Source organism: Rissa tridactyla, chromosome 3 (genome assembly GCF_028500815.1).
Source record: "Rissa tridactyla isolate bRisTri1 chromosome 3, bRisTri1.patW.cur.20221130, whole genome shotgun sequence".
In the NCBI taxonomy this organism is placed as follows: Eukaryota; Metazoa; Chordata; class Aves; order Charadriiformes; family Laridae; genus Rissa; species Rissa tridactyla.
Window position 1 is genome coordinate 11,185,669 of NC_071468.1, and position 13,825 is coordinate 11,199,493.

A 13,825-nucleotide genomic window follows, 5' to 3' on the forward strand; every position below is an offset into this window, starting at 1 on the left:
CGATCCCCGCCGGATCCCGGATACCCCCCCGCCCTCCCGTTACCACAGCCGCCGCGCGCCCGGCCCCGGCCCCGCCAGCGCGGCGCCGCACCGGCCCGCGTCCCGCTGCTTAGCAACCGACCCCGCCGCCGCGTGGCCGTGACGTCATCTCCCCGCGCCGCCGGGCGCGCCGGGGTCGGGTCGCTGGTGCGGCCGCCGGTCGGGGCCCGCCGCGCCATGGCGGAGGTGAAGGTGAAGCCGGAGGTCCCCGACCCCATGGAGATAGAGAACAGGTCCGCAGCTGCGGCGGGAGGCGCCTGGGGGGGCGCCCTGGTGGGAGGCGGGGCGGCGGGGCGTGTGTTGGGGGGCTGCCAGGCGGTGAGGGCCCTGGCGGCGGGGGGAAGAGGGCCGCGAAGGGGCTGGGGGTGCGTGGGGGCGGGAAGGGAGGGTAGGGAAGTGTCCTGGGGTGCGGGGGGGGAGTCGGCTGGGCACAGGTTGTGTTGGTGGAGGCACGGGGGGTGGCGAGGAAATGTGTCCCGCAGGAGGTTTACTGTTGTCGGGGGCAGTGTGTTTTGTGCGGGCTTAGGTAGCAGCGAGGCATGGGGTGGGGTTGCCTTCGGCTGCCCTGGTGACTTTCTGTTCCTGGGAAAGGGAATTGTGGCTTTTCTGCGTCAAGTCATTATTTTTCCTAAAAGGTATTTAATCAGTATTTGCATTCTCTGGCTAACTAGCAATTCCTTCCCATCAGAACCTTTTTTGTGTGATGAAACTGTACAGGGAGCTCTAAATCCATGTTTTTAATAATGAGAGCAACACAAGCTCCTTAAGAAGGAGCTCCATGTTGTCACAAAGAGCAAAGGTAGTTTGTCCAGCAGTTAGTTGCAAAAGCATATTTGTCAGCACAGGGAGTAGATGCTAAGTTCCCTTGATAGATACGACCAAAAAGCGGTTTGTGGGTACTTTTCCCCTGAGTTGTTCTTTTCCCTCTCTTCTGACTCTTATTACTGTTCGGATTTGGTTTTGGATGCAATAGAACATGCTTCTAAACGTGCTTTTTCTCCTCCCCCAGGATTATTGAGCTGTGTCATCAGTTCCCTCACGGTATCACAGACCAGGTGATTCAAAATGACATGCCTCACATGGAAGCCCAGCAGCGAGCCATGGCGATCAACAGGCTGCTCTCGATGGTAGGGTGATCTCACCTTCCTTGTGTTAGTTCAGCCAGCCCGGAGCACTCCTCATCCATACAGGCTGCATGGTAGCAACCTGTTGAGCTGGGCTAGCAAATTAATCCCAGCACTTGCCATAACGTACAGTTACCATAACTTACTTATGGTTGCCATAATGTCCCTCAAAACTTAGTCTTTCCATTGTGTAATATGAAGTTAACAGGAATGTGTATATCCATGTGGATTTCTAGGTGAGGAAGCTACCACTGAGAAGTACCGCATCTTTTTTTTGTTGTGCCTAAAGTTCCTTGGTTGTCTTTTCCCTGTGCATTTCTTTGTAAAGCAGAATGTGATACAACGGTCTAACGTAACAGTGGGGTGCAGTGTAGTTGCAGTGGTTCCACAAGACCTGCTCACTAATGGTGGGGAATGAATTAGCTAGAAAGAAAATAATTGTTAGCCCATGCCCTTACACGTGAAGATCTTCTCCAAACCCCTCACAAAATTCTGAAGTTGTGGATTACTCTGATAATATGCAACTGAGACATCTCAAGGGATTTTCTTGCATATTCCATAAATTTCCCACATCTCACTAGGCATTTCCCTTTACTGCATCAGCAGGCAGCCCAAGATAGGAGTGAGGATCGCTGTTAACTACTACTGCCACCTGTTCAGGAACAGATAGCAGCTGTTTAGTCTTGTTGGTTCAGTGTGGCATAGGCTTGAGTATCAGCAAAACGTTCAAGGTCTTTAAAGATCAAGATCCCTTAGCTGCTGCTTTGTGGGTGTGTGAAGTTGGGAAATAAAGCAGGCTGAGCGGTGCAGTCAAGAGGGCACTGTTGAAGAGAGGGGCACTTGCTTTCTCAGAAAGCGGGGTGTTGGAAAGCGTGCAAACTGAGCAAGATGTGGTTTGTGTGTTTTAGTTTTGGTTCTTTTTAATAACCAAAACTTCTTAGCTTGGACCATACTAGGTGGCACTGGAAGTAATCTAATCTTTCTCTTTTTGATCTTTCTGTTGTAGATATAGGGTTTTTCAGCACATTGGGTGTGAGCTTGTGTGTTCAGTAACTTTTGAATGGGTTGGCCGTATTTCACAATGAGGCTTCAAAGATTGTCAAGTCTCTAGAATTTGTTTAAAATAGATGGGTTGTGCGGGGAGATCTAGCAAGTACCTCAGGCATGGGGAAAAACTGCAGTGAGAGCTCAGCCTTAATAAGCATCAGATACTTCATCTGTAGAAAAGCACTGAAGGGGATCATCTTGAGGTATGAGCTTCAATCAACCACATAATGCAAATCTGTAAGAAACGAGGCTGTAACTATGAGGAAAGGATCAGCTGGCAATGACAGAGTGAATGTTAGTTAATGCAGTTATACAATAGTTATGCTCTTGGACTTGTCTAATTGCTTACCCCTTCAAAATAGGAAATAAGAATTTGCCTGGCCTAGGCACAAGCATTAAGGGCAGGACAGATGTTTTGCGTGGGAGAGATGCCAGTAATTTGCCTCTGAGAGGCACTATCAATCCTGGCTGGCAGTTTTCCAGTGATCTCTGCTTAGTAAAAAATAGAACTTTGCTACTGGAACTCAGAATTATTCAAAACTTGTGCAGTAGCGCTCCAAGGTGATTTCTGGGTAGACTGTTTTGGTGGAAAGCAAGAACAAAGTATACGAGAACTTGGTATCCCTTGTCCAATGGTGAAAGTTAGGAGAAATAATAGGAAGTGAATAGATAGATGTTGTCGGAAGGGTTGGGAACTGTATTTGTTATTTCTGGTAGCTGATGATAAATGAATATTTGTAGGGGAAAAATATATCCTCAAGGGTATTATTGTTTCCAGTGGTTAGAAATGTTATTTTCCCTTTGCTTTATTCAGTTGACATGAAATAAGGTTTTTAATTTAGAATATTAGAAGATTCTTGCCGCGTTCTGAAAGAAGCTCTTTGAAGGAAAGTAAATGCATTGTGCTTATCTCTCCTAGGGGCAACTGGATCTTCTCAGGAGCAATGCAGGCCTCCTGTATAGAATCAAAGAGTCTCAAAACGCAAGGTAAGCCTTATGTGTGCTGGATAAATATATTAGGAACACAGTTCTGCAGCTCACGTGCAGCATTGCTGAGAAGACATTCTGTAACATGGATTTTACAGAACTGCTTATTTCTGGAGGGTACGCTTAAATCCCCTGAGCTGATCCTGAAAACTGTTAGGTATAGTGGTTTCTACTGAACAGAGGGTGCCATGGGACTGTAGCTCTAACATGCTAACAGAGTTCCTGCTAGCAAGTGATGACAGAAAAGTGATCCGTGCAAACATACGTGTACGTTTAGGTGAAATCCAGCTGAAGCCCAGTCATACCATCTGCAAACTGTGGTTGTGTGGTCTTCCTCAGTGCTCACGTTACAGGATCAGCGCTCATATTTACAGCTGTTCCAGGAGGCCGCTTGAACTCGTGCTCTTTGATTTATTAATGACTTATTAAATGATTTATTAAAATGTAGCTTCAAACCATGCCTTGTGATGCCTATGTAAATCTGAGTAAAAGATGCCCAGACATACTTCTGGAGAGAAATAGCCTTCAAAATTATCCTCAGTGCAGGCGTGTCATGCTCTTTTTCAAATGCTTTAGAAAAAGATCGATGAGTTCAGGCTTTCTCAGACTGGTGAAAAGGCATGTTTTAGAGTTGGGAGCACGCTTTTTACTATCCCTTTTAAGACATTCTCTCTAGAGACAGATTATCCTAAATTATGCTCTGTGCTGTGTTTGACCTTTCACAGTGTGTTAATACGTGACTCCAAGTTCCCCGTTGTTATGACAAGTGGAGCGATTCCTGCTTAGTCACTTTTCTTTCATACTGTGCTCTTTTCTCTTTACTGTGGCTTCTCACTGGCAAGCTTGGCTTGATCAAGAGGTTTAGTGTCATGTATTGTATTTGCCAATGGCAGGCTTATTGTGTAGGGCGGTTTTTTTTCTTTGTGCATTGTTTTTTTCATAGTTCCTGTTTTCAGTTTAAAACAAATCCTACTTCTTTCAAATTTTGGACCTTTCAAAAATCCCAATGTCTGTCTTATTTTACAGTAAAATGAAAGGCTCTGATAATCAAGAGAAACTGGTTTACCAAATTATAGAAGATGCAGGCAACAAAGGTATTTTAAATAAATTATAATTGTGAATGGTACTAACTCTCTTTACTTACGGAACCGTTCCTGTCCAAACTTGTTTGTCCAGACAATACAAATATAAAATCTGGAGTCCCCATACCAGGTCTGTAGCTAATGTTCCATGTGCCCACTTTTTAAAAACAAAAGAGAAGATGACATATTTCTCCATTAAAATAACAACCTGTCCTGGTTGACTTTTTGGGGGGGGCTCTTTCAGAATATTTGGAATATGAATTAAGAGTTATCTATGGGACTGTCAAGCTGAGGAATCTACGGAACGCTCACTACTTAAAAGACAACATGATATCTATATCGGATTTAACAGGTGTACTGCCAGCAGAAACCACTGCTAGTAACCAGACTTTCTCAGCAGTCACTGCACGCTATGGTTGAAAGATGGCAGGTAGAACTGGCTGTCATAATTTTGTTGAAGCAAACACTAGTTACCTAAAACTGCAAGAACATTGCTGTGAGGTATTCATGTTGGCCGTAAAATGTCAGAGTTGTAAGAGCTCTCGGAGGAGAGGCAAAGGGCAGGAGGACAGTGTTGTGATGTGTATTTCTTATTTTTGTCAGTTGTGATTGTTTGTTTTTTTTTTTCCCTGTCCCTTTCTGTTCCTTCGCTCCCTTTTGCTGGGAGTGGTAGGACCGAGGATACATCCTATGGTTGGCAAGCGAGTCAAGCAATGTTGTGGTGTGATTTTTGCTTTGTGAGTACGTACAGAAACAAATGGCTTCTTCTGTTCATTTCCATGACTTCTCTGTTTTTAAACAGGTATCTGGAGCAGGGACATTAGATACAAGAGTAATTTGCCTTTAACGGAGATCAACAAGATACTGAAAAACTTGGAAAGCAAGAAACTAATTAAAGCAGTTAAATCTGTGGCAGTGAGTATTTTGTGACTTTTTTAACCATTTCAAACATTTGCTGCGTGCTGAATATGTTTGAACAGGGGACTGGGGGCAGAGAAACCTCGTTCTGCCTCCGGCGCTCCCACTGACTGTGCTCCAGCATTTGACTCTGCCTTTAGTTTGTAGGTTTGAGGTGCAACAGATATGAGAGATGATAATGTTTGTTAAATAATCAACTAACAAACTGATTAATAACCGAATTAGTAAATTTATCATTATTAATATGCAGTTTTATCACTCTTCCCACCACTACTAATTACATACTATTGCTATCAAATTGCAGTTCTAGTTCTCTTAATTCTTTACGGTGCACAACTGTTGTTGCAGCTCTTCTGCCCTTCACAAACCTCTCACACTGCTTACTGATAGCCTGCAGTTCTGTCGCTCTTTGCTCTGCTCTTCCATACCCGGTCTTTAAGACATAAAGCTAGGGAAGAGTCTGGTGGGTTTCCAATGGGTTTGGGTCCACACGTCAGGTTCTCTGCTGTCTGTAGGCATCCACACGCCTGCTCTCTGCAGATCCTGCCCTCTGTTGTTCCCTGATTGGTTTTTATACTTTATTCCCCTTTCTTGTTTCTTAACTCTCCTTTCTACCACCCTCTTCTCCACTCAGTCTCCACCCAAATAAGCAACCTGCCCATAATTACTTTTTCTCCATTGGTCCCAATGTTGCTGTACCACAATCTGGTGTTTCTAATACTGAAGCAATCCCAGCTTTTTGTATGATACTACTGATATGGTTACAGCTGCAAGGGGCCTTGCAAGGTTACTGTCATCTGGAGATTCTGAACTCCTTCAGTTATCTGTTTCATACTGGATTTGCATTGTTTTCTTCAAATAATATCTAAGACATTTGGTTCTGTTTCAGTCTTGGTCCCTTTACTTTGTTCCAGTTACTCAAGTACTTTCTTACCTTATGTGCAAACAGTCCACGTACTAGAGTAGGGCTTATCCTTTTCCATGCTTTTTCTCACGCTGTTACAATGCTCATGTAGCATCCTGCTCTCCCTTACCTGCTTCCTTACAAATCATTGGTATTAGCGTGTTCTTTGGACGTTCTCCTGGTTTCCAGCAGAGGTTCTGTCTTATTGCAGGGCCTGGTACAGCAGGAAGACCACTTGCTTGTGAGCTCTTGGAAGTTTTACGTTGTATGCCTTTTCTATGTGCCAGCCTCACCTGCACCACGGAGGCAATACGTTGCCTTGCGTGTGTGCATTGTCTGGGGAGATGGGGGGAGTGAGAGGTGAGGGTGACTTCCTAAATAAAATGGAAATGAAGAAGTTGGACATAGGAAAGCAGTAGCTTTTTCATGTTCTTGTGAGAGATGTTGGCTTCATCTAGTCATACAGGGGGCGTAACACCGCTAAAATTGGTTGGCTTCAGTGGTTGCTGAGTAGTCCTTTGGACGACCATTGCCCTTTAACTGGCTACTAATATCAGGACTAAAGCAGCATTCCCATTCACCCGGTCTAGGTGTGGCAGTAAGGAGTGGGTTCGCAAGGGCTAACTTTAGCTGCAGGGTTTAATCATGTAATCCCTCCCATCATCAGTGCACGGATTGAATCCTGCACAAACAGTTGAAAGCTTCTCTGTTAAGTTTGTCTTTGCTGTCTTCTAAAGACACTTTCCTGCCCTGCTTTGACCGTGGAGGAGGATTAGAGTCAATAGGTTAAAATTAAACTCTGAGATCATCTTCAGTGAGGTTTGTATTGTGTGCACATCGTTAGCAGGCTTCTCTCCTCTAACACTGTTACAAAGCGATTAGGAATGTAAATGTATTGCTCTTCTCTTTATCTCCGTGTGATCCGAGAGTCAAACACGTTAAGCATAGCTGGATTGCTGTGCCCCAGGTTTTAGGAGTAATGAACTATCTCTTTTGCAGATATCTTCTTCAATCTTCCTTTCTTATGGAAGACTTTCAGCTGTTAAGAGCTGTGCGCTTTTCTCTAACAGGCATCCAAGAAGAAGGTGTATATGCTATATAACCTGCAGCCCGACCGCTCAGTGACTGGTGGGGCTTGGTACAGTGACCAAGACTTTGAGTCTGAATTTGTGGAGGTGTTAAATCAACAGTGTTTTAAATTTCTACAGAGTAAGGTGAGTGCCACTACTAAAGCCACCAGTTTTGTGCAAGTAATTATTTTCTTTATAAAACCAGTGACAGGCAAGGCTTGAGTTTTCCATAGTGTTTTTTGCAAGTGTTGGACACTGTTATAACTGCATTGGCAAATCTGTACTGGATTGTTTGTGTCACAGCAAGTGTGATGGTGTTGCACTTTAATAATGTGTATTTTTACACCCTGTATATGGAGCGAAGCCTTCAGTCTCCAAAGTCCAATGACAAGCTAGGCAGCAGAGAACACAGGACCAAAAAACCTAGCAAAAGTCAGTGTTTTCCCTGCAGAGTTCCTAATTTCTAAGAAAGGCACTAGTGAGTCATCTCTGCCTAGAAAACAATTTTCTCTAGCATAACTGCAGGAGAAGCCTGCTTTCCATTAAATAAGTCCTATGCAGATTGCAACATTTCTCTGTTCCATTGAAATATATTTTAACTGGCACTACATACATCAGAAACTTCTTTTGTGTCAAAAAAAACCTGCCAGATGCTGATATTCCTTCATATTAATCTAAATCACTGTGTAAATTTTGTGTCATATTCATTGTAAAATTATGTTTGCTTGTGCACTGCATTGTCTCACCTACATCAGTCTTAAGGACGTAGCTTTAAATACCAAATAAAAAACATGTCCCAGAAATGGTTTGGAAGTCAACTTTAATACTTCAGTCTGCCTGAAACCGAACTGCGAAGGAGGCTCTTGGCAGTGAGTACTGACTATAACTCTTCTTTGCTTTTTTCTTAGGCAGAAGCAGCTCGAGAGAGCAAACAGAACCCCATGATACAGAGGAACAGCTCATTCGCCTCATCCCATGAGGTGTGGAAATACATCTGTGAACTGGGTATCAGTAAGGTCAGAATAGATTCATCTTACTACTCTCGAAAAGCATGAGTAGCTGCAGGAGTTGAGTCCTGCAAATTTGGTGAGGGTCTGGCAAGTACCCTACCCAGTCACTGTATTGGAAGTGGGCTTTGCCGCTTTATTGTTTTTTGAGGAGGGTCATTGGGATTCCAGGGTAGTTTGTGCACGTGGGTTTTTCAAAGATGTATAAAAGAATTTGCATCCACATACTTTTTGATGGGAACTGGGGTAATTTTTCCTTTAACAGTCTCAACTGGTTTATATTTTATAATTTCTCCCAAGTTTGCCTATGCATTTCAAGCAGTTTTAGGTGAGGGGGGAAAAAAAAAAGGGGAGGAAAAAACCTCCGTGATTATTGGTCACCATCAACAGGCATATCTTCAGGAGTCTGTCTGTCTTCTTTCACGATTGTTTTCTTGTAAAACTGGAAACGTATCATGCTAGGATGATGTAGACACTTGAGGTGCATAGGGAAGTTCTTTTTGGTAAGCCAAGGCTAGTGTAATGCAAAAGTGCTTGGGAGTTAGGAGGTATTTGCTTTTCTTTTCGTATCTGCACAACCCTATAAAGTGCCCAGCGAGAGCGGTTCCTTTGTCTGGGCTAGGTTAGAATTCTAAGGATTTGTAACTGACGGTGTTTGCGCATTTACTAATATTTATTTTACACATTATTTCTTAGGTCGAGTTGTCAATGGAAGATATTGAAACCATTTTAAATACACTAATATACGATGGAAAAGTGGAGATGACTATTATTGCTGCAAAGGAAGGGACGGTAGGCAGTGTGGATGGACAGATGAAGTTGTACAGAGCCGTCAGTCCTCTCATACAACCCACTGGATTAGTCAGGACGCCCTGTGGACTCTGTCCCGTAAGTAATTAATTCTGTATATGAATATGTGGGTGCAATCCCGCTAATGGCCAGCTAGCACATTGCAAGGTTGTGCCTGTGGGTGCTCCTTGTAACCATGAGTGTTACCTGTGATACCTTAGCTATGGTGTAAGAGGCAGGTTCTTTAGTTTAGACCAGGAAGTTTCCTGCTGGTACGTTGTCTCTTTACTGTATGTCAAAGGGTGCCATCAAGCGTAGCCCATTCCAAATCGTACTATTATATTTTCTGATCGCATGTTTGCCTATTTATGTTTTTGAACAAGCTAACTTATTTCTGTCTAGCTTTTGGTCTCTCCTGCTTGGATTGTAAACTGATAATATGTGGGTAAAACTTGCCAGCGTGTCCATTTCCATGATTTACTGCAGTGGGGTCTGTTTTGCTTTGTTGTGCTCACATTATTCTTCCTCAGAGCTGTCATTGGACTTCCTAGATTTTGGCCTCTGTTAGACTTCTGCTTTTCTACTGTGCAAGGAGCAGAAAACATGTGAGCATGTTACTTCCAGTTAGATTGTACTTGCTGTATATAATTACTCTACTGACACAGGGCTTGCTTTTGCAGGTTTTTGATGATTGCCACGAAGGTGGTGAGATTTCTCCATCAAACTGTATTTATATGACAGAGTGGCTGGAGTTTTAAAGTGAAAGAAAACTGTAAACTGGATTTGTGCTTCACAGCCAAGCTGACAAAGCAGCTTGCTTTTTTAAAAGTGGACTTCTAAATTTGTGAGCAACTTCAGGATGTGGAGTGACTGTTTTTAATGAAACATAAAGCAGCAGCATATCAGTTGCACGAGCGGTGCTGTGAGTGGACTGGAAATCGAGTCAGCACTGAAGATCAAGGCTGAAGTGGAAATGTAGATCCATTCTTGTACCAAAAATTGGCTGTGGGACTTGAAAAGCGTCGTAGCACAGCTGGGTGGTGATGCATCGCTTCCAAGGATTGTGTCAAGTACTCCACAGATGCTTATTCTGAATAAGAGAAAAAAAAGTCATTAGCTGATCAGAAGAACTTGCTAATGAGTGTTGCCGAGAATGAGAACCTGAACTTTGCTTTCAGACTAATGCTAATGGTGGGTGCTCTAAGTCCTAAAGTTGACGCTTTTCTCCCTTGATAGCTACCATCTAATTGAAGACTAAGACTCTGATGCGGGAAAGATCCTAAATATGTCAAACAGAACTCAGCGATTCTTTATTATCTTTCCTACCTGCTAATTTATCATTAAAACCCTGACTTTTCTCATGTGCTTCTTTTCCTTCATTGCTGCTGTTGCCTGGTGATGCATCTGTTGTATTTATTCCTTCATCTGACAGCTACAGGATTATGATCCTGTGTTGGTGTGTTCTGACAGCTGCATCACGTACATGGGTATGCCAGATGAAATTTTGAATAGAAATATTCTGGGAAGATGTGTTTTCTGGAAGAGAAAAAGAGTTCCTCTGGCCTGATGGTACAGCCAAATTTTTTATAGATTATCTGAGTACCCTCAGGGTTGAAAAAGATTCCAGTGTCAGTTGTTTGTACATAAATATGGCCTCGGGCCTTGGTTTGTGATCTGAGAAAGGCGTGATACTGGCATATCATCGAAAAGCACAATATTCTTTCCCTGTCATGGGGAGCCAATTTGTGTTTCCCTTAAGTGTGACCTCTCTGGCTCCTTCTCTGTGTGACTCTGGACTCATGAATTGGCAATAACATATAGACTGTGGTGGTGTTGTAAACCTCATGCCCAGGGTATTCCAGGCCGTGGACCTCTTCAGAGAGCTGTGTCTAGCTTCCTCTGGCTATCGCTGTCCATCTGGCAGTCTTAGAGGGGCGATGCTGCCTTTGGAAAATGTAGGTTCAAATCTCACTTGGGAAGTAAACAGATTTTTGTACCAACTGTGTTATGCTAATTAGTTACTGCACCTCTCCTTTAATCAAGTAACATCTAGGGAAAAAAAAAAACAAGTCAGCTCCTTTTTCATAAATGAGAATATTGTGCTTATATGACTGCAGGCAGGGCAGTGTAGACATATGAACTATGCAGAGACAGTCTGGTCCCAGTACCACTTGCTACCTGTGGTTTAATCTTGCTGTGTCCAGGCTGGATCTCTACACAGCTACTCAGTATCTTCAGGACGGCCTCCCAGCACTGGGAAACGGTGGGTCAAGCACAACACTGGACCAGTCGCATCTAGCTAATTTCAAAATTGCCTGTCTGAAAATAAGCCCTCCTGGATGCTGTTGGGAAGGCAATGGTCAAACACCTCTACTGCTGAGTTACCAGCGTGCCAGGTAATCTGTCCATGAGTAGTAAATGGTGGGCTAACACAGATTTTTGGAAGAGGTTTACCTTGTAAGAGTAGGAGACTTTATATCAGCTATTTCAATACTGTCCAGAAGTCTGTACCTTCTAAAAGCAATCTAGATCCCATAGAAGTGTTCAAATCTCGCTCAGTTCCCATTTTCGTACTTATAGCATGGGTTGTGGACAGAAGGCTAACAGTGGGTAAGTGCTGTACAAAGAACTTAAGAAACAAATAATAAAAAAATAGTTCCTGTCCCATGCAGGGACAGTATAGATACAGAGGCAAAGGCTCCTTGTTGGCGAGTAGGCATGCTGTCTCCGAGTGGAGCAAACATCTAGTACTGATAAGCTGGCATGTCCATGGGTAGAGTTTGATTGTGTTAGCTACTGTGAGCACCCATAGCTGGCTCTTTCTGTGTTGACTCAAGGTGGCAGGGATGCATATCTCTATGGAGGCAGAAGAGCTCTTACAAAAGAGATGTGGGGGTGAACCAATTAGATGTTTGCTCTTTTTCTGCCCCCTTTAACCACTCAGCACGCTGAAGCCTGAGGAAAGCATCTTAACCTCCGCTTCAGACATCCGTTATGTGGCCAAAGGTAATTTCACGGAGGTGTGGGGCTGGGATTGCCTTTGTCTTCTTGCCTTCAAAGAGGACCTGCCACAATGGGCTCCTGAATCCTGCTGCTGCAGAGATAACGCGTTGTTTGTGCTCTGCAGCAGCTAGAAGATAGCTTTCAGGGAAACAAGTGGGCTTTATCATGCAGGTATGTCGCTTTACTCGGTATGACCATATTCATTGGCAATAAGAAGGAGGAGAGAGCTTGTCATCAGTGAACAGCTTTAGGAAGAAGAAGAGCTGGTTTATTAAGCTCTGTAAATTCTGGGTCAGTTGTATTGGGTTTATCTGGTTTAGGTGACCTTTGTGGCCTCTGAAGTTTCTCAGTGTTGCAGCTGTAGTAAGACTTCTCAAACATGGAAAAAACCAGGCCTATAGAGAAAAGTAAAGCAATTTCACTTTCCTGTCTGTAAAATAGGGGTCTGTCTGATCTATTTCTAAAGGAGTTAGAGGAATGATCTGTCACTCTGGTTCTTCGTGAACCTAGCTAATGGATCAGCCTGTAATTCTTTTCTAAAAAGGGAGTAAATGCTAAATGATAACATTAATAGTCTAGTCTTTTTTTTCCTCCATGAGTTCCTTCAGTCTTCTACCTAGCAAAGCTGTCCCCTTTACAAACTGGTATGAAAGGTAATGTTTTGCGGAAGCTACAATATTGGCTCCAGTACTTAATATCAAAACACTTACGTGTAGAAAGCTGAGAGCGAAAGTTAACCCTCGAATTACAGATGACCACTTGGAAGCATGATCCACTCATTTCTTTAAACCAGCCTCATACAAGAGGTCGCAGTTCAGCTGCTGCAGGACCACGAGGGACCTCCTGGGTCAGAGTTCATCCCTGTTTTTGTGATCCCTGGGGTGTGCAGGCCCTGCTGTGAACCCACCAGGCTGTTCTGAGCGGTTTCCTCACTAGTGGTAACCGACTGTACAGAAGCAAGTTGGCGAGTGGTCACACCCAAGTCCCATTTTCACATGGAATCAAGTGTATGATTGCTTTTTATTTCCAGGAGAAACATTAACCACAGTACCAGGCTGTGTTGTGAACTGAGGGAGAGCACAGCTAGCAGGTGCTGTTTAACGTGCCTAGCCTTTACAGTCCAAAGTTTAAAGCATTAACATTAATGGCAAACTTGCAGCTTTGACAACGAAAACATTTCCCCCGTGGCTGAGTCGCTGTTTGGTTTTTCCTGTTTTTTTTTTTTTTTTTTTTCCCTTAATTACTCTGATCATAACTCTTGCCCCTGTTAGAGGTGTTAAGCGGGATGGTTGAACAACTGGTGCTGTTGGAGTGCCATCTTCTGGTAACAGCTACCCTCGGGCTCCAGAAAGAAAAGAGAAAAAGCTCTTAAATCCTGCTCTGGTTTCCTGTTTTGCTTCTACGTGCAAAGCGGTTTTTGGGAACAAACAACTGCGCATGGGGACAGCTGGGTTTCCTATTGCTGCCAAGCACTTCATGCTTTGAAACAGGGTATAGACACCTTAAACAGGGCTGTCCTCCACCACACACAGACCACCTTCCCCTCTTGCTTCCCATGGCTGGGACTTTCTGTCATTTAATCGGTGAGAAATAGTTAGCCAGGCCCTCAGCTGCGCTGACGCCAGCTTAGCCTGTGGCCTGGAAGGGACGAAAAGGTACTGTGAGAAGCTCCACGGATGGTGTCTAAGTTCTTGTTGAAAAATGTTCACTTCCTCTCTAGGAAAGTTAATTATTGCACTTTGCACGGTCTTCAGGAGATCCTGGGGGGAGCGGGGAGGAGGGGAAGCGGAGCTCGAAGCATTCTCCTCTTTCAGTTGTTAAACATAAAACAAGTTGGGGCTTATGTAGGTAGCCT

At 43.8% G+C, this 13,825-nt stretch overlaps 1 protein-coding gene across 2 annotated transcripts; it reads left to right on the forward strand.

Moving 5' to 3' along the window:
* The first annotated feature begins 164 nt into the window (after positions 1 to 164).
* On the forward strand, positions 165 to 10,328 carry POLR3F (RNA polymerase III subunit F). Of its 2 annotated transcripts, none has more exons than XM_054196455.1 (9): positions 165 to 272; positions 1,049 to 1,166; positions 3,130 to 3,197; positions 4,224 to 4,291; positions 5,082 to 5,194; positions 7,172 to 7,315; positions 8,080 to 8,187; positions 8,875 to 9,066; positions 9,648 to 10,328. In XM_054196455.1, the coding sequence occupies exons 1-9, from the start codon at positions 217 to 219 to the stop codon at positions 9,723 to 9,725; spliced, it is 945 nt and encodes a 314-aa protein (XP_054052430.1). In that variant the 5' UTR covers positions 165 to 216; the 3' UTR covers positions 9,726 to 10,328. The 2 variants fall into 2 exon arrangements, with proteins under 2 accessions (XP_054052430.1, XP_054052431.1); XM_054196456.1 differs by having other exon boundaries at positions 8,080 to 8,151.
* The last annotated feature ends 3,497 nt before the right edge of the window (positions 10,329 to 13,825 follow it).